Source organism: Mercenaria mercenaria, chromosome 2, assembly GCF_021730395.1.
Source record: "Mercenaria mercenaria strain notata chromosome 2, MADL_Memer_1, whole genome shotgun sequence".
Classification (NCBI taxonomy): domain Eukaryota; kingdom Metazoa; phylum Mollusca; class Bivalvia; order Venerida; family Veneridae; genus Mercenaria; species Mercenaria mercenaria.
This window is the reverse complement of record NC_069362.1, coordinates 28,307,427-28,329,306: the sequence shown is the minus strand read 5'-3', so window position 1 is coordinate 28,329,306 and position 21,880 is coordinate 28,307,427. Positions and strand designations below refer to the sequence as shown.

The 21,880-nt window shown below is 36.6% G+C and overlaps 1 protein-coding gene across 1 annotated transcript; it reads right to left on the bottom strand.

Moving 5' to 3' along the window:
* Positions 1-4,639: 4,639 nt before the first annotated feature.
* On the bottom strand, positions 4,640-15,024 carry LOC128549017 (uncharacterized). Its single transcript, XM_053524975.1, has 3 exons — positions 14,872-15,024; positions 7,966-8,144; positions 4,640-5,614 (listed from the first exon to the last, which is right to left on the bottom strand). Exons 1-3 carry the CDS (start codon positions 15,022-15,024, stop codon positions 5,314-5,316), a joined length of 633 nt encoding a protein of 210 aa, XP_053380950.1. The 3' UTR covers positions 4,640-5,313.
* Positions 15,025-21,880: the final 6,856 nt, after the last annotated feature.

The window sequence follows — 21,880 nt, the reverse complement described above, 5'->3', positions numbered from 1 at the left end:
ATCGCCAATATTTTCGGGCATTTTCGTAATTTACGCAATATTAGTATCCTGAAAGTATCTACATTACTAAAGTAACATGTAAAGTTAATCAGTGACACGGTGGCATAGAGGTAAGGTGTCTCAGACTAGCACGCACGTTACCATAGGTTCGAAATCACTTACGGAATAGATCTTTTTTCAGTTTAATGCATTGTAAGGTTATCGTTTACATTGTTTTTATGTGTCATATTTCATGAATTTTGATTGTTTTCTCTTGTAATATTTTCTTTTCCTGGAACGTTGGTGACAGGTAACTTTTCTTTTTATCTAAGGTACTATTAAAACAATTTTATTTCATTATTTTATAACTGGAAAATATGATTACCCTAAATAAATGAACCATAGATATCACGATACGTTTTATCAAATGAGTAGTGTCTGCATATAAAATTTGGGGAAAAAATATATGTTCGGACGTAGAACTCGAACCTACAATCCTGATATTGGCAGGTAAACGCTTTGTCCGCACAGCTACCTGCACATGCGACAGTATATCAGTTAGAACGATATATGTACTGTTTAGTTATACCGCTATTTATATTCGGACACCGAAAATTAATTTACGGAAATACACGGAATATTCATGAGTGCCAGGTCAATACTTACGGACAATACATTTGAACATGTATTGTTTCAACATGTAGTGGGTTAACAACATAGTATAAACGGGCCTATGAAGCAGTATATTTTTGCTTTCAAACAACAGAATAGTAGAGGCATCAAAAGCGTATAAGTATTTTTTAGATTTTTGTAAACTTTTTCATTGAAAACACATTTAGTATTCAACCTGAAAACACAAGGGTTGATATATTTAACTTGATACATTTTGAAATAAATATACACTTGTTCAATGGAGACAGACATTAATCAACTGAAACATTTCTTTATACATCGAAATTACACAGAAAACAAAGTTCTATCAGCTTTACATCCGCCATATTGGCACTGAGTTAGGGTCGCTGAACAGAGTTAGGATTATTCGGGTACATAGTGTGAACATCAATATTGAGGAGGAGGTTCATCTTGGATAGCATATATCTAAAGTTATTTGCATTAAGTTGTTCACCATATCTAACATTAAAGGTTTCCACAGACTTTAACCTCTCCGATAACACTATCTGTAATTGTTCTTGTGAAAAATGAACACCAGTAACTTCAAAATGTGTCAAATTCTTAAGCACAGGCTTAACAATTTTCATATTAGCCTTATTATTATGCCTGTTTTCTATCAAACATAGCCTTTTGAGATTGCTGTGCCTCTCCAAAGTACAACTGTTAATGTCAATTAAAGTAACGTCAAGTTATAATGAAACAAGTTTTGTCATATGTATAAGCACAAAGGAATAATCATTGCCATGATCAGTATGAGAAATATCAACACATCCATACAACTTCCAAAACCATTCGGAACTTATCACACTTTGCCAGCGACGGCAAACATTTGACACTGTGGTAAGAACTTCGTCTGGTTCTACTAGCTTGAAAATATACCCAAGAACTTCTTCTAGCAGACTATCAAAATTGGTGGTAACCTGAAAGAATAGCATAAAAATGATGAATAATATGTTAGCTTCAGTATGTACCTGGCTGGCAGATATTTAGTAAAACAAGAGGGTCATGTTGATCCTATATCGCTCATCGTTAAACTTGGCCTTGTAATCATGAAGATAAATATTCTTACAAAGTTTCATAAAGATTGGGTCATATATGTGACCTCGAGAGTATTAACAAGCTTTTCCTTTGATTTGAGTGGTGACCTTGTTTTTGACCTCACATGACCCAGTTTCCAATTTGGCCTAGGAATGATCAAGATAAAGATTGTTACTAAGTTTCAGGAAGACAGGGTCATAAATATGGTCTCGAGAGTATTAACAAGCTTTTCTTTTGATTTGACTGTGTGATATAGTTATTGATCACATGACCCAGATTTGAAGTATACCTAAGAATCACCAAGATGAATATTCTGACCAAGTTTCATGAAGATAGGGTCATAAATGAGGCCTCGGGAGTGTTAACAAGCTTTTACTTTACTCGAACTGGGTGACCTAGTTTTTGACCCCATACAACCAAGTTAAAAATATGGCATAGGAATCATCCAGATAAAAATTCTGAAAAAGTTTCCTGAAGGTAGATACATAAATGTGGCCTCTAGTGTGTTAACAGGCTTTTAGTTTGATTTGACCTAGTGACCTAGTTTTTGACGCCATATGATCCAGTTTCGAAACTGGCTTAGAGATTATGAAGGTTAACCTTCTGTGCAAGTTTGTATTTAATCAAGGCATAAATGAAACCTCTATATGACTAAAAGGGCTAAAATAGAAAATTTTGCTCCTTTCAGGGGTAGTATGGGGCAGTAACTGTAGAACTCATGAAGAAATCTAGTCGGTTTTCGAAATGTACCAAGACCTTATTGTGAATTAAGTTGTGTGTAAGTGTAGTTAAAATTGTACATGTATTATGTATGTAATATGTCACCTTTACCTTGTTCACAATGTAAAAATTTCCAAATTAATGCGTGTCAGGGGTCAAAACAGGAGCTGTAACTCTGGACCTATGACTGGTATGACATAATTATATTCATCATGGAATCCAAGATCTATTGTTGTTAACAATATTTTGCAAGTTTGTATCAATTCAAACCATAAATGAAGTCCCTATATGGCTTCAAAAGCCAAAATAGCAAATTTGGCCCTTTAAGAGGCCATTAAACTCTGGAACCCATGACGGGATCTAGCCAGTTTTTGAAAGTAATTGAGATAATATTTGAATACAAGTTGTGTGCAAGTTTTATTTTATTGATTGCAAATTGTGGTATCTGTCATTCACAAGCCAAAATAGCAAATTTTGGCCCTTTAAGGGGCAATAACGCTGGAACCCATAATGGGATCTGACCAGTTTTCGAAAAAAGCACAAGATATTACTAATAAACTTTGATAATGTGGCAGTTGAGTCCAATAAGTCCAGGGGTGTTCAAAGATAATCTGTCATAGATTTATTGTAAAGCAAATATCGGATTTACCTGTATTGGAAAGTAACAGTGTCGATTGCATTGAGGTCAACTGCCATATTATCAAAGTTTATTAGTATGCCAGTACAAGTTGTTTGTAACTTTGATTTAAATAGATTGCAAAATGTCTATATTGTGTTCACAAGAAATTGTGGACACACTGTTGGTGGACAGACAAAGGGCTATCACAAAAGCTCACCTTGTCACAACATGACAAGTGAGCTAACAAATTTTAATATGCAAGGAAGTACTTTATTGCAAGCTTTCTGACAGCTTTCTTGCTGGAATCCCACTTAGAGGCAAATCACCCAATGACTGTAAACAGCTAGACATAGAATTGAACCTGCACCTGGGGTCTTCGCGCTGGTAGTCTTGAGTGTGATAACAGCTTTGCTAGCCGGGCCTAATGAAAATGTTAATGCATGACAACTGACTAAATTTAACTCAAAAGCGCTGTTACCTGAATTTTTCTATAACTTTTTAGCTCACCTGAGCATGAAGTGCTCAAGGTGAGCTTTTGTGATCGCCCTTTGCCCGTCGTCCTTCATCCGTCCGTCCGTCGTCAACAATTTGACTGTTAACACTCTAGAGGTCACAGTTTTGACCTAATCTTAATGAAACTTGGTCAGAATGTTACCCTCAATAAAATCTTGGACGAGTTTGATATTGGGTCATCTGGGGTCAAAAACTAGGTCACAAGGTCAAATCAAAGGAAAAGCTTGTTAACACTCTAGAGGTCACAATTTTAGCCCAATCTTAATGAAACTTAATCAGAGTATTACCCTCAATAAAATCTTGGACGAGTTCGATATTGTTTCATCTGGGGTCAAAAACTAGGTCACCAGGTCAAATCAAAGGAAAAGCTTGTTAACACTCTAGAGGTCACTATTTTTGCCAAATCTTAATGAAACTTGGTCAGAATGTTACCCTCAGTAAAATCTTGGACGAGTTCGATATTGGGTTATATGGGTTCAAAAACTAGGTCACCAGGTCAAATCAAAGGAAAAGCTTGTTAACACTGTAGAGATCACATTTATGACTTTATCTTCACGAAACTTGGTCAGAATGTTAATCTTGATGATCTCAAGGTCCAGTTTGAATCTGGGTCATGTATGGTCAAAAACTAGGTCACCAGGTCAAATCAAATGAAAAGCTAGATAACACTGTAGAGGCCACATTTATGTTCATATCTTATATGAAACTTGGTCAGAATATTACTCTCAATAAAATCTTTGATGAATTTGATATTGGGTCATCTGGGGTCAAAAACTAGGTCACCAGGTCAAATTAAATGAAAAGCTTGTTAACACTGTAGTGGCCACATTTGTGACCATATCGTAATGAAACTTAATCAGAATGTTAATCTTGATGATCTATAGGTCAAGTTCAAATCTGAGTCAGACGGGGTCAAAAACTAGGTCACTAGGTCAAATCAAAGGAAAAGTTTGTTAACACTCTAGAGGCCACATTTATGATAATACCTTCATGAAACTTAATCAGGATGTTAATCTTGATGATTTTTAGATCAAGTTTGAATCTGGGTCATTTGAGGTCAAAAACTAGGTCACCGGGTCAAATCAAGGAAAAGCTAGTTAACACTTTATAGAGGCTACATTTATGACCATATCTTAATGAAACGTGGTCAGAATGTCCATCTTGATGATCTTTAGGTCAGGTCAGGTGAGCGATACAGGGCCTTCATGGCCCTCTTGTTTGAAAAAAAGATGATGAGTTTTTGTCATCACTTGATCAGCGTCAGCATTGCCTGGTTAAGTTTTTTGTTTAGGTCAGCTTTTCTCCTAAACTATCAAAGCTATTGCTTTAAAACTTGCAACACTTGTTCACCATCATTAGCTGACTCTGTACAGCAAGAAACATAACTCCATCCTGCTTTTTGCAAGAATTATGGCCCCTTTTGGACTTAGAAAATCAGATTTCTTGGTAAAGTTGTGTTTAGGTCAGCTTTTCTCCTAAACTATCAAAGCTATTGCTTTAAAACTTGCAACACTTGTTCACCATCAAAAGCCGACTCTGTACAGCAAGAAACATAACTCCATCCTGCTTTTTGCAAGAATTATGGCCCCTTTTGGACTTAGAAAATATCAGGTTTCTTTGTTAAGTTTTGCGTTAAGGTCAACTTTTCTCCTTTATGGTCAAAGCTATTGCTTTAAAACTTGCAACACTTATTCACCATCAAAAGCTGACACTGCACAGCAAGTACTGTAATTCTTCATTGCTTTTTGCAAGAATTATGACCCCTTTTGGACTTAGAATATCATGGGTAGGTCAATATTTCTATTATACAGAGACAAAAAAGTCAGATGAGCATCTGCACCCGCAAGACAGTGCTCTTGTTTATCTGATTTGACAGTGGTTTCCATCCCTTGTGTGTCACCAGTCTGCTTTTGCCCAAATGATCTCTCCGTTTCTTCCATAGTGTCTACAGTTGCTTTGGGTTTGGTACTGGATTTTGTTCCGTATGTCAGATTGAAATTTTCCAGATGTCGAAAGAATTTCTTCTCAGATCCTGAGGGGGCATCAATGACTTCTTTGTACTTTTTAGCTCGACTATTCATAGAATAGTGAGCTATTGCACTCGCCCATGCGTCGGCGTCAGCGTCCGCGTCCGCGTCCCGATTTTGGTTAAGGTTTTGTATGTAAGCTGGTAACTCAGTAACCACTTGTGGGAATGGATTAAAACTTCACACACTTATTCACTGTGATGAACTGATCTGCATTGCACAGGTTCCATAACTCTATTTTGTTTTTTTTACAAAATTATGCCCCTTTTTCGACTTAGAAATTTTTGGTTAAGGTTTTGTATGTAAGCTGGTATCTCAGTACTTACTAATGGGAATGGATTGAAACTTCACATACTTGTTCACTATCATGATCTGACATGCACTAAGCAAGTCCCATAACTCTACTCTCTTTTTATCCCCCCGCCAAAGGCGAAGGGGATATTAGAAATGCTCTCCGTGCGTGCGTGCGTCCGTCCGCAACGATCTTTGTCCGGAGCATAACTCCAAAAGTACTGGAGGGATTTTCTTCAAACTTCATACACTGATAGAACACATTGGGAGGAAGTGCAGTGTGCAAGAACAATAACTCTACCTTGCCTATTTTTTGAGTTATTCCCCTTTATCTTATTTTCTTAAAAAATTTTGTCCGGAGCATAACTCCAAAAGTACTGGAGGGATTTTCTTCAGACTTCATACACTGATAGAACACATTGGGAGGAAGTGCAGTGTGCAAGAACAATAACTCTACCTTGCCTATTTTTTGAGTTATTCCCCTTTATCTTATTTTCTTAAAAAATTTTGTCCGGAGCATAACTCCAAAAGTACTGGAGGGATTTTCTTCAAACTTCATACACTGATAGAACACATTGGGAGGAAGTGCAGTGTGCAAGAACAATAACTCTGCCTTGCCTATTTTTTGAGTTATTCCCCTTTATCATATTTTCTTAAAAAAAATTGTCTGGAGCATTTCTTCTTCATGCATAGAGGGATTTTGATATAACTTGGCACAAATGTTCACCACCATGAGACAGAATGTCATGCGCAAGATCCAGGTCCCTAGGTCTAAGGTCAAGGTCACACTTAGAGGCCAAAGGTCAGATACAAGAATGACATTGTCCAAAGCATTTCTTCTTCATGCATGGAGGGATTTTGATGTAATTTGGCACAATTATACACCATCATGAGACGAGGTGTCATGCGCAGTTCCCTTCTTTAGAATTACCTCCCTATGTTGTTACTTTAAATAGCTTTTATTGTAACTTTTTCATTACTAGTCGTAGGGAAAAATCGAGACCACTTTTCTGTAGTACAACATGCATGCTACATCCAATTTTGAGGTGTATTTTGACCAATCTCTACCTGGTAAAGATTTTTTTGTGGACTTGCAATTTTTTTTTTTTTTTTTAAGATTAACTTCCCTTAGTTGTTACTATAAATAACTTATATTGTAACATTTTTATAATTGACCGTAGGGAAAAAACAAAACCACTTTTCTGTGGTACAACATGGATGTTACTTTCCAATTTTACGTGTATTTTAAGATATCTCTACCTGGTAAGGAGTTTTTTGTGGACTTAGAAAAACAAAAGACTTACAATGATTACTAAACAACCACAAAATTAAAATTCCATTTGCAAATACAGCTGCAAGAGTAAAGAAATTTGCTGTGACGGGCATATATTGTGACATTCTGGCACTCGTGTTCCCTGTTAGCTTTCCATTCCTTCTTTTTACAGTAGCCATATAGAAAAACATCATAGCTATACTGTTCATGAAAATTAATAAAATTTAGCAGTAAACCACCTCACCACTGACTTATTCTTTCTTCCACATCTTTAAAACCCCTGATGCGGACCACAACTAAATGGTTCTTCAAAGCTTTCCCCAAAATTAATACTTTCAGACACTAACTTGCCAGGAACTTTAGCCTTCAGTTATAATATGCCTGGCGGGGAGATTGGCCATGTCTAACATGGCTCTTGTTTTTTCAAAATTATGCCCCTTTTTCGACTTAGCAGTTTTTGGTTAAATTTTTGTATGTAATCTGATATCTCAGTATCCACTAATTGGAATGGATTGAAACTTCACACACTTGTTCACTGTCATGATCTAAAATGCACTGTGAAGGTCCCATAACTCTACTTGGCATTTTTACAAAATAATGCCCCTTTGACTTAGCAGTTTTTTGTTAAGTTTTTGTATGTAAGCTGGTATCTCAGTATCCACAAATTGGAAAGGATTGAAACTTCACACACCTGTTCACTGTCATGATATGACATGCAGTACAGAGGTTCAATACCTCTACTTTGCATTTTACAAAATTATGCCCCTTTTTCAACTTTTGTATTCATTCAATTGACAAGGCTGTTGAATAGTCGAGCGTTGCTGTCCTCCAACAGCTCTTGTTTTTTCAAAGAACTGTATTTATTGAGTGCTTCCTGATTTGTTACTTTGCAACCAATATTTGGTAGCTCTTCAGAAATTCTCTCCCACAGTTTGGCATGGTTCTTGGTTTTTAGGAAGTCATCATGTAATTCATGTCTTAAGTTTACTAATACATCTTCCTCTTTTTCAGTCCATAATTATGTGAAATGTTATTGAACTACTGCTACCACCTGAATCAAACAAACTACTGCCCTGACTTGAATCACACATCACTCTTGGCACATTATGTTGATTGCTGTTTGGAGTTACTCGCCATTTGTGGCAGTAAAACTTCCTGGTTTGTACTGGGTTCTGTCTTAGCATGGTGTCAATGATCTCTTGTTTTACAGCTGGATCTACAAAGTAAAATGCATAATTAATAAAGCACAAGCGGTACAACAATACAAAAACACAAAACTTTTTAACTACTTTGAAGTTTTACATTTTTGCTGAAATTTATGTAGTACTACCCTTTTTTAGTGTAACGGTGATCTCGCAATTATTCATTTTGGCAAACTTTTGTTTTATCCACTGAATAAATCAATGAGTGATTTATTCAAGACAGTTAAATGTTAATTTATAGTAATTTTGTTTGCAGATAAGTATCAATATCTTTAGTAAATAACAGGTATAATTATATGAGCCGTGCCATGGGAAAACCAACATAGTGGGTGTGCGACCAGCATGGATCCAGACCAGCCTGCGCATCCGCGCAGTCTGGTCAGGATCCATACTGTTCGCTAACAGTTTCTCCAATTCCAATAGGCTTTAAAAGCGAACAGCATGGAGCCTGACCAGACTGCGCGGATGCGCAGGCTGGTCTGGATCCATGCTGGTCGCACACCCACTATGTTGGTTTTCTCATTGCAAGGCTCATATATACTTAATCATTAGAAAATCTATTACCAGAAGGCTAGAAAATCACCTGATTATTTTCTAGCCATCCAGTAACTACCTGTGGCTAGAACCATATCCAAAATTACAAATTTTCTGGTGATTTAAACCTATGTATGTACTTGACACTATTACAGTTGAAAATACCTGTCTGTTATTCTGGAGGTGTCTCACCTGTAATCCTTCTTCATGCAGAAAAAGATGGTTTTGGAGCATTTTGAGCTTCAAATATCAATGACTGGCACAATGCTCTCCTAAATTCATAATGACCAAGTTTGTTTTCATCTTTTGAGAATTTTTTGTACAAGTAGGCATTTTTGACAGTTTCTTGTACCATTTGGCAGTTTTTCTGAGGCATGTATGATATTGATCTGATAGTTCTACTCCTCCCATCAAACAACAATAATCTACAACACAGTGAGGTTTCATATTATAATCATATTGTTAGTTTTGCAATCAACGTTATTTAATGCTTTTGGTTTGTTTGTTTTTATTGCGATTCGCCTCGTCTTAATATTCATCAGCAAGTAACGTGACAAAGTCACTTGCCCTAATTTTTTCCAGCAGATTACTGAGCACAGGCAGGACTTGGGTCACAGATGTGTATATTAGGTACTTGTGATATTTCTTATAGTTTGTAATATTGAACAATTTGCTTCTGCCATGTAATCAATTAATGAAGAAACACTGTCCAAAGCCCAGTGATTATGAACTAGAAACCAGTGTAGATACATACTTCCTGTTTCTGTCTACTTCATTTTTTGTGCCCCCCATGAGTGGTCTTGTCCGTGCATCCGTCTGTCCGTTCGAAGTTCATGACACACCTAGCTCAAAAAGTATTTGATATAAATTGATGAAACCTTGCATGAGTCTTTATCATGATATGAACTTGCACACCTTCTATTTTTCGTCTGGCTCCACCTATTTCCAGAGTTATGGCCCCTGAAATAGTCAAAAATGCACATTTTCACCTTGTGACACGCTTAGCTCAGAAAGTATTTGATATAGATTCATGAAACCTTGCTTGAGTCTTTATCATGATATGAAGTTGCGCACCATCTATTTTTTGGCTGGCTCCACCTCCTATTTTTAAAGTTATGGCCCCTGAAATAGTCAAAAATGATCATTTTCACCTAATAATGTGTCTAGCTCAAAAAGTATATGATGTTAATTGACATGAAACCTTGCTTGAATCTATATCATGATGTGACCTTGCACACTTGGCATTCTTTTTGGGAATCTTAGTGCTTATTACAGAGTTATGGCCCTTGAAATAGCCAAAATAGTGGATTTTTTGTTTGTGATGCTCATAGCTCAAATGTATATGGCCTAGAATAATGAATCCTTTTCATAAAATGTTTGTTGAGGCCATCCCTGTTGAGCTGTAGTTCATGAACTGATGAGCATTCATGAACTGTTCATGAACATTCCTGAACCATTCATGAACAATGCGATGAATGTTCCTCAAAAAGTTTGTGAACTGTTCACGAACCAAAAGTTCATGAATTGTTCATGAAACTATTCCTGAAAAAGCTCACCAACTGTCTGTGAACCTAAAGTTCAAGAATTATTCATGAACTGGTTCTTCAAAAATTTCACCTTTGGTGCATGATTTTAAGTCCACGAATTATAAGTTCAGTAATCAAACAAGTGACTTCATTCAGAACTCCAGTGCAGTATTTGATTTTATTTCAATTATGCTGATGGTTCATGAACCTGAAGTTCATACACTGTTCATGAACTTCAAATTAACCCTTTCCCACATGGATACGTTTATCACCGTATCTCTCGATTACCGAACAGAAACGTATTGACCCGAGTCTATCGGTTCCCCGATAGAAACGTATTATACCGATTAACGGCCATTTGAACAGAATCGTTTTATCCCGTGTCTCATAATCAGTCGCTTTATTTTCGTTCTTTTCCTAAAGAAACAAATTCCGGATGTTTACTAACTCAAAATATGGGATTTCGTCATCATTATTTACGTACAAGATCATGTGGATACTATTTAAATTTATCGAGTACTTTGCAAAGAAAGACACAGGGGTTTTTTCCTACATGTGCACGACGCTACGTCATGGAAAATTACTGAGAAAACTGCTTGCAACTGGCCGGTTCGCGGGCTTTCCTCGTTCTAAAAATAACAACCATTTAACATCAAAGTATTTTTAAATGTGTTAGGTCATGAAGGTCACGCGTGATACATGCGAATTTCCCCTAAACAACAATTTGTGTATACGATGGCTTGGAATTTATGGCCTTACATAACGGGAAGTGTTAATCAAAACAGAAGGACCGCGGCTTTCAAATATTTTATGACACCCCAAGAGTTGATTGCTGCGGAAATCACCCGTGATGTACCGACGTTTGATCATCAAAATATTACGTAATATTATCATAAAATTTTTAATTTTTAGCACAAGAATACTGTCTAGTCGGTTACGAGTCTCGATCTCGGCGATCTTTTTGCACTTTCAGAAATTTTATGATCCGTTATTTTTGTAGTGTTATTCAGTTTGATGGTTGTTTTTAGCTCGACTATTCATAGAATAGTGAGCTATTGCACTCGCCCATGCGTCGGCGTCCGCGTCGGCGTCCGCGTCCGCGTCCCGATTTTGGTTAAGGTTTTGTATGTAAGCTGGTATCTCAGTAACCACTTGTGGGAATGGATTGAAACATCACACACTTATTCACTGTGACAAACTGACTTACATTGCACAGGTTCCATAACTCTTTTTTGCTTTTTTACAAAATTATGCCCCTTTTTCGACTTAGAAATTTTTGGTTAAGGTTTTGTATGTAAGCTGGTAACTCAGTAACCACTTGTGGGAATGGATTGAAACTTCACACACTTATTCACTGTGATGAACTGATCTACATTGCACAGGTTCCATAACTCTAGTTTGCTTTTTTACAAAATTATGCCCCTTTTTCGACTTAGAAATATTTGGTTAAGGTTTTGTATGTAAGCTGGTATCTCAGTACTTACTAATGGGAATGGATTGAAACTTCACATACTTGTTCACTATCATGATCTGACATGCACTAAGCAAGTCCCATAACTCTACTCTCTTTTTTTTCAAAATTATGCCCCTTTTTCGACTTAGCAGTTTTTGGTTAAATTTTTGTATGTAATCTGATATCTCAGTATCCACTAATTGGAATGGATTGAAACGTCACACACTAGTTCACTGTCATGATCTAACATGCACTGTGAAGGTCCCATAACTCTACTTGGCATTTTTACAAAATTATGCCCCTTTGACTTAGCAGTTTTTTGTTAAGTTTTTGTATGTAAGCTGGTATCTCAGTATCCACAAATTGGAAAGGACTGAAACTTCACACACTTGTTCACTGTCATGATATGACATGCAGTACAGAGGTTCAATACCTCTACTTTGCATTTTACAAAATTATGCCCCTTTTTCAACTTTTGTATTCATTCAATTGACAAGGCTGTTGAATAGTCGAGCGTTGCTGTCCTCCGACAGCTCTTGTTTTATATAAATACTTACCCATTCCGATTCGGAAGATAAGTCTATTAACTATAAATCAAACTTTCAAACATCAAAATGAAATTGTATATGAATTTCAATGTGAAAGTAATCCAAAACAGAATTTTATGCCTAAAAATATATATTCCCGTACTTTAACACTTTATATCTTCGAAACTCAAAGAGAAACTACAATAAATTTTGTATCATCGGAAAGACAATTTAAATTGCTACAAACTTTATATTGACAAAAATAATGTCAAACTTACAGAAAATATTAAAATAATGACATTTTTAACATAAGTGTGTGTAATCACAAAATAATGCTAACACCTCTGTTCAGATAAGACAGTCACCTTTATCAGCCATATACCGATTATTGATTATTGATTATCACTTATCAGTGTTATGTAAAAGAGGTTACTTTGGCTTCTGTTCTGTGTGGTAAAGGGTTAATGAATTGATCAATCAAGTCTGAAATTCATAAAATTCATAAAACAGGATCCGTTTACTTGTAAAAGCTTCTAGTATTTACAGTTGAAGGCTAATACCAGAGTTACTGATAACATACATATGACTAGGAATGTTACTACATGTATTTTATGTTGTCTGCAATTTGTACAAAATTTTGATTAAACATTGGGGATAGCTAACAGAAGTTTCATCATTATTTGGCAATTTAGAAAATGTCACTGAAAAGAATAATGGTGTACACTGATACTTGGTTGGTGAATTTATTGATATCTTTCATTTCATACCAGATTTTTTCATGAATGTCAATATACCTATAGAATTCAAGAAAAATTCTTGAAAAAAAATGATGAACATTTTATGAGCAGTTTAAGAATATTAAATTCTTAACATTCTTGATGTGTTCTTAAGAAAAAGTCATCTAAGATTCAATAAAAGTACTTAAAATTCAAAACCTTTTTCTAGTTCAGTACCAGTTCTTGAACCCAATAAGGAGTTTCTGAACTGTTCACTCATTAAACATAAAACTTAGGTTTTCCTTTTACAGTAAATGAATAAGTTCATGAACTGTTCATGAATGTTCATGAACATTAAATTTATGTCACACGATCAGTTTCCATTATTTTGTTGCATGCTGGGAAATTTTTTGCACATGTGATTCAGTAATTTTTCAGAAGTTTGTGCAGCAAATGGGAAGGAAATATTTATCATACTACAGTAAGGAATGGTTTAAAAGGAACATGAGTATACTGAATATCAAATAAGTAATTATAGTGTTGTCATAAATTGTTCATTTTAAAAATATAAAATCCTTTTAAAATGTCACATGTTTTCACGACCCTGAAACAAAGCTAGTATCTAATCTGAATGTCACTCTTGACATTAAAGTAAATTAGACCATCTAGCAACTGAATTTTGGATAAAATTTCACTTGGGATTTTGTTGTTTTTTCCGCTTTTTTATATTTTGGAATTTAAAGACCTTTTTCAGTGTCGTATGAGGGCGTAATAATTTTTAAATGCAAAATGGACACAATCGGATGTCCTTAAGATTTAATCACAGGTTTAAACAGTGCAAAGTGTTCTCAAGTCACTGACCTGAGAAAGCCTCCTTTTCTCAGACAGGCTTTATCAGGCAGTTGCTATAGTAACGTCACTATTGTCAAAATCACTGTTTCTAATTCAGCTGGGTTCATAAACTTTCCATTTATCTTGTTATTTTCAGTTCATGAACCCCTGGTTCATGAACTATGGTTCATCAACTTGATGGATAGTTGATGCCGCAAAAAGTCCCATTTGTAGTTGATGAACTGTTCATGAATAGTTCACGAATAGTTCAAGAATTATTCATGAACTGTTAATCAAGTTCACGAATTTCTGGTTCATCAAATTCATGAACCTATCAATTCATGAACTTTGATGAACACATCCAATTCATGAATTTGATGAACCAGTCCAGTTCATGAACTTGATGAACCACGCCCAGTTCATGAATTTTTGATGCCATAAAAAGTCCCATTTGTAGTTCACGAACTTTCGTGAACTGTTCATGAACAAAGTTCTGGAATAGTTCAAGGATTATTCATGAACTGTTCATGAATTTCTGGTTGGCAACTACCCGCCCAGGGTGGGTAAACCGGGGTTTTCCCAGGTTGGGCAATACTCCTAAAAATGAGGTGGGCAATACTGGGCAATAAGAAGTTTTTCTTTTTTTACCAAAACAATTGAGTTTCTATGTTATAAAATGTGAGCTAATTCTTACATTAAGTTTTACTTACTTTGAAACCATTGGTGAAGTGATAGGTAGCTGACAGAACAGTTTTAAAAATTATCATTTATTTACCCAACAAAATATTTTTTATGTGAAAGTAAACACCCTTCAACATTTATACATGTAGTTAAAGATACTTGTATATGAATTTATAAATGACACAGTATTACTTTGTATATATAATCTACACACTGCCACTGATCACATATCGAACAATCTCACTAGGTCACAACTAGATTTTGCTTACCATATGACAGTCTAGTTCTTCTTTATCACAAAGCATTGTGTAACTGAACACAAGTTTTGTAGTCTTTTCAATCCCAAGTCTGTTTCTGAGTTTTGTCTGAATACTACCAAAATTTGAAAACACCCTTTCTGTTGACGCAGAAGATGCCAGCATATCTAGAAGGTTTTTGGCTACGGTACCCTACAGAGTGGTCTAAGGCTGATCTAAAACCAACACACTGCAACAAGTCTATGAGCTTCCAGTCTCAATTTTGGTACTAACCACAGTGCCACAGTCTTGACATTTTACAATCTTTTTTAATCGTCCTCAGTAACATTAAAACAATTCCACACAGAGTCTGTAGGTTTCATGGTAAAAGGATAGAAATGACTATGTGATCTAAACTGGAAAGTTGATTTTCATTAGTAAAATGTGTCCCCATCCAAGCTTTAGTGCAGGATGGAGGGCATTATTTGAATAAAGCCGGAGGCTGAGCATGTACAGATAGCATTCCATTTTGGACTTACTGACTCGGTCGCACTTCAGATCGATTTAAAATTGCCGCTACTACTTAGCAGATGTTATAACAACCGGAACTGATAACCGGAAGCTAATCTACATGTGTCATAATTTAAAGAATATTTTTGTTGCTTTATAGTAGGGAGGGTAAAATTCTGTAAGAGATAAATAGTGTACCTGGGAGGGTCTGTACGTGCTCAGCCTCCGGCTTTACTCAAATAATGCCCTCAATCCTGCACTAAAGCTTGGATGGGGGCACATTATTTTTCATAAAGCCTTTGGCTTTCACATGTACAGACAGCATTGTTAAAGGCAACAAAAATAATACACTTGTCCGACATATAATTTAATCATTACTGTTTAAATACAGCATTAGCAATTGACTTCTCACTTTCACAATTTCTACAATAGAATTTTATAAAGTTTTTTTATCAGATTTCCAATCTGCTGTTTGAAGTATATCCTTTAAAGAACATCCTTTATTGTAAGCAGCTGAAGAAGCAGCACTTCTATTATACACCGAGGTATTTATACCTGCTAATTCAAGCACAACTTTTAGCCATCTAGCTAAAGTACAACTAGACACAGCCTTAAAGGTAATATAGGAAACAAATATCTTTGAACTCAGTCTGGGGCCTCCGTGGCCGAGTGGTTAGAGTCGTTGACTTCAAACCATTTGCCCCTCATCGATGTGGGTTCGAAACCTCATTTGGGGCGTAGAATTCTTCACGTGAGGAAGCCATCCAGCTGGCTTACGGAAGGTCGGTGGTTCTACCCAGGTGCCCGCTCGTGATGAAATAGTGCACGGAGGGGCACCTGGGGTCTTCCTCCACCATTAAAGCTGGAAAGTCGCCATATGACCTAAAATTGTGTCGGTGCGACGTTAAACCCAACAAAATAAAATAAATAAATTGAACTCAGTCTAACTGACTCTGTCTTATTTAAATAATATTACAAGTTATGCATAGCACACAGTTTTTCAACTTTGAAATGTTCGTTTTTCTTAGATGATGAAGTTTTTAATAATTATGTCATTAAAATAGAAAACAACTGCCTGTTGTTGAACTAACATATTATTCAAATCCATAGAACATAGTGTCTGTGCTCTAGGAGCAGTGGCCAGAGTCACTAAAGCCAAGGCTTTAAAAGTTTACAACTTTAGAGAAAGCTGAGACAAGAGCACCAATGGTTTTAGGTAATTAAGCACTACTGAATCATCCCAGGTCATAATGTAGTTCGGCTTAGCAGGTCTGTGTAAAAATACACTTCTCATAAATCTAATGATCAGCTTATGTTGGCACACCAAGAGTTTCCAAATAATGGCAAAGTTTGCAAAAGCATAGATTTGTGCAAATTAATAACTGAATAAGACTTGCCATATATAAATAATAAAGGTAACTCAAAACTACTGTTTCAGCTGAACGAAATGGACTGGAGCCCCTGATATAATTCCAGAAATACCACTTTTTCCAAGCGTAACTGTACTGTTTTCTTGTCTCTCCAGACAAAGACATTGTAATGAAACCCGCAATCTCTCTCGAATCTCCTTTACTCTGCAAGGATTGCCTGATACCACTACACCAATCATCTTTAACTTCTTTTGTAGAGGATGGACATTCCGTTGTGCGGCATCACTAACAAATCTCGGTGCCTTGGTAACCTGATAGGATAAGAACACATATTTTCTAAAAATACTGGAAACCATGGTTGTGTAAACCAGTAAGGGACTATAATTAAGGCCCTTTCCACCTTATCAGTTACCACTTTATTAATCACTTTGGTCACAAGATTAAAAGGTGGAAAAATATATGGCTGAAAGCTACTCCAGGATATTGAAAAAGCATTTACTGCCATTGCACCTGGTTCAGGAAACCATGAAACGAATTTAGGTAACTTACAATTCAGCCTAGATGCAAAAAGATCAGTATCTGGTAAAAATAACTGCCTGTACAATCTCTCAAAAATGTCCTGCTTAAGAGTCCACTCTGTGGAATCAGAAAAATTCCTAGAGTAGAAATCTGCAGTATTCAATACTCCTGGAACATGAATTGCGGAAATGTAAATATGTCTATCCAGACACCATTCCCAAATACGTTTTGCCAAATCATCCATGTCCCTAGACTGCATACCCCCAAAATCATTGATATAAGCTATGGCAGTTACATTGTCTGACTGAATTTTTATGTGAATTCTAAAACAGTCACTATAAAATGCCTGCAATAAATAAAAGATTCCAGGTAATTTATGTTATATAGCAACTCCTGAAAACTCCATTCTGCCGCTTGTATGCAACTGAGTATCTAATTAAGTCTATACCGCCAAAATCATCAAATGACGCATCTGTACAGCATCTTCTTGATACTGCAACAGGTCATATGCTCTTACCATTTCTGACTCGTACATTCTTAATCCACCAATTTAATTCATCTCTACTACTCTTAAAAAGAAAAACTTTGTTGCCAAAGTTCATGGATTTTTTCTAAACTAATCAGTTTATTCCTCGCAAGAGCTCTGTAGTGCAATGGTGCTTCTAACACTGCATGAAATGCACTGATTAGTAATCCAATGAAAGAAGCTAAATCATGGACAATAATCAGATGAGAACTCAACAGACTATGAGGCTTTTCTATAATTTTCTGGATTTTTTCTTCTGTCAGATACACTTTAAACTGTACTGTGTCCAAAACAAATAAAAAAATACTAGCCTTTGACAGGGAACAAGAATTGACTTTTTCTTGTTTACAGTAAAACCCAGACTTTCTAATGTTTCAAGAATTTTCATTGAATTATTTTGATAAACTGAATACATTTGGTTCATGTTTAACGAGTCGTCAATATAGTAGGAACAGCGAACATGCTGTTGTCTAAACCACGCAGACAGGTCATAAAATTTTGTAAATACATATGGCGCTATTTTTATCCCAAATGGGAGACAAACAAAGGCGTATGAAATAGAATTCCATGAAAATTTCAAATATTTCTAATGTGTCTGGTGTATAGGTATAGAAAAATACGCATCTGATAAGTCAGTCTTCATCATGTAATCGTTCTTTTGAACTAGTTCTAGAACTACATTAAAAGTTTCCTGCTTGAAATGATTGTATCGAACAAATTCATTTAGATATCTAAGTTTATAACTGGTCTAAACTTGTTGTTCGGCTTCGGAACAATAAAAATATTTTAAATAAACTGTTCACTTTCATTTTCAGGCTCGATAATAGCTCCCTTTTTCAAAAGTTCCTGAACCTCAGCATCTACTATTTTTCTTTGCTCAAAACAAAAAGGTATTTCCCTTGGAACCCTTTTTAGCTCACCATGAGCCAAAGGCTCATGGTGAGCTTTTGTGACCGCTCAATGTCTGTCGTCCGTCATCAGTATTAAACGGGAGAAAAAAACAACCGGTTGTTTTATTCTCCCCTCCTGGTAGTTTTTTCCCCCCTAGTTTTTGTGCATTAACAAGGGAGAAAAAAACAACCGGTTGTTTTTTTTCTCCCCCGTGGTTGCTTTTTTCCCCCCTAATAACTAAGTTTTTGTGCATTAACAAGGGAGAAAAAAACAATTGGTTGTTTTTATTCTGCCCCCTAGTTGTTTTTTTACCCTAGTTTTTGTGCATAAACAAAGGAGAAAAAACTACCAGTTGATTTTTTCTCCCCCTTGGTTAGTTCCCCCCCCTCCCGCCCCTAGTTCTTGTGCATTAACAAGGTTGAAAAAACCTACTGGTTGTTTTATTCTCCTCTCCTGGTTGTTTTTTTCCCCTAGTTCTTTCTGATCGCTCGATGTCCGGCGTCTGGCGTCTGTCTGTCGTCTGTCAACATTTAGCTTGTGTATGGATAGAGGCTGTATTTTTCAACTGATCTTCATGAAATATGGTCAGAATGATAACCTTGATAAAATCTAGGCCGAGTTCGAAAACAGGTCATCTTGGGTCAAAAACTAGGTTACTAGGTCAAATCAAGGAAAAACCTTGTCTGTGCGATAGAAGCTGTATTTTTAGCTCACCTGAGCACAAAGTGCTCAAGGTGAACTTTTGTGATTGCCCTGTGTCCGTCGTCTGTCGGCGGCGGCGTCAACAATTTGACTTTAACACTAGAGGTCACAATTTTGGCCCAATCTTAATGGAACTTGGTCAGAATGTTACCCTCAATAAAATCTTGGTCGAGTTCGATATTGGGTCATCTGGGGTCAAAAACTAGTTCACCAGATCAAATCAAAGGAAAAGCTTGTTAACACTCTAGAGGTCACAATTTTGGCCCGATTCTAATGAGACTTTGTCAGAATGTTACCCTCAATAAAATCTTGGACGAATTTGATATTTGGTCATCAGGGGTCAAAAACTAGGTCACCAGGACAAATCATAGGAAAAGCTTGTTAACACTCTATAGGTCAAATATTTGGCCCAATCTTAATGAAAGTTGGTCAGACTGTTACACTCAATAAAGTCTTGGAAGAATTCGATATTGGGTCATCTTGGGTCAAAAACTAGCACACCAGGTCAAATCAAAGGGAAAGCTTGTTAACATTCTAGAGGTCACAGTTTGGGACCTATCTTAATAAAACTTGGTCAGAATGTTACCCTCAATAAAAGTCTTGGACGAGATTGATATTGGGTTATCCAGGATCAAAAACTAGGTCACTAGGTCAAATCAAAGGAAAAGCTTGTTAACACTGTAGAGGCCACATTTATGACTATATCTTCATGAAACTTGGTCAGAATGTTAATCTTGATGATCTCAAGTTCCAGTTTGAATATGGATCATGTAGGATTAAAAACTAGGTCACCAGGTCAAATCAAAGAAAAGGTAGTTTACACTGTAGAGGCCACATTTATGACATATCTTAATGAAACTTGGTCAGAATGTTAAGCTTGATGATCTATAGATCAGGTACAAGTCTGGGTCAGGTTGGGTCAAAAACTAGGTCACTAGGTCAGTTCAAAGGAAAAGCTTGTTAACACTCTAGAGGCCACATTTATGATTGTATCTTCATGAAACTTAGTCAGAATGTTAATCTTGATGATCTTTAGGTCAAGTTCGAATCAGGGTCATGTGGGGTCAGAAACTAGGTCACAGGGTCAAATCAAAGGAAAAGCTGTTTAACACTGCAGAGGCCACATTGATGACCATATCTTAATGAAACTTGGTCAGAATGTTAATCTTGATGATCTTTAGGTCAATAGGTCAGGTGAGCAATACAGGGCCTTCATGGCCCTCTTGTTGTGCATTAACAAGGGAAAAAAGTTCCTGAACCTCAGCATCTACTATTTTTCTTTGCTCAAAACAAAAAGGTATTCCCTTGGAACCCTTTTTAGCTCACCATGAGCATTAACAAGGGAGAAAAAACCAACTGGTTGGTATTTTCTCCCCCCTGTTTGGTTTAATACACATTGAAGGGAGAAGAAACTGACTAGTTGGTTCTTTCCCCCCTTTAATGTGTATATCTGCATGTCTGAATAATACATGGTGAAGGGAGAAGAAACAGACTAGTTGGTTCTTTCCCCCCTGGTATGTGTATATCTGCATGTTTGAATAATACACGGTGGAACGGGAAAAATTTGACCAGTTAGTTTTCCCTCCCTGGTATGTGAATATCTGTATGTCTTAATAACACCTGGTGAAGGGGGAAGAAACTGACTATTTGGATTTTTCTCCCCTAGTATGTGTATATCTGCATTGTGTTAATAACACACGGTGAAGGGGAAAGAAACTGACTAGTTGGCTTTTCCCCCCTTTAATGTGTATATTTGCATGTCTGAGTAATACGCAGTGAAGGGGGAAGAAACTGACTAGCTGGTTTTTCACCCCTGGTATGTGTATATCTGCATATCTTAATAATACACGGTGAAGGGGGAGGAAATTGACTGTTTGGTTTTTTCCCCTCTTGTATGTATGTATCTGAATGTCTGAATAATACACGGTGAAGGGGGGAAGAATCTGACTAGTTGTTTTTCCCCCTTGTATGTATGTAGCTGTATGTCTGAATAATATACGATGAAGGGGTAAGAAACTGACTAGTTGTTTTTATGCCCCCAAAGAGAGGCATATTAGTTTTCAACTGTCCGTCCGTTCGTTAGTTCGTCACAACGTTAACTTTTTGCATGAAGGCACTTTACTCGCGAACCACTGCACCCAGGACCTTCAAACTTCATATTCTTATAGTTCTTATTGAGTACACAACCCCTACTGACTTTAGGGTCACCAGGTCAAAGGTCAAGGTCACAGGGGCCAATATTAACTTTTTGCATGAAGGCACTTTACTCGCAAACCACTGCACCCAGGACCATCAAACTTCACTTGCTGATAGTACTTATGGAGTACACGACCCCTACTGACTTTGGGGTCACCAGGTCAAAGGTCAAGGTCACAGGGGCCAATGTTAACTTTTTGCATGAAGGCATTTTACTCATGAACCACTGCACCCAGGACCTTCAAACTTCACATGCTGATAGTACTTATTGAGTACACGACCCCTACTGACTTTGGGGTCACCAGGTCAAGGTGCTGCGGGGGCATTT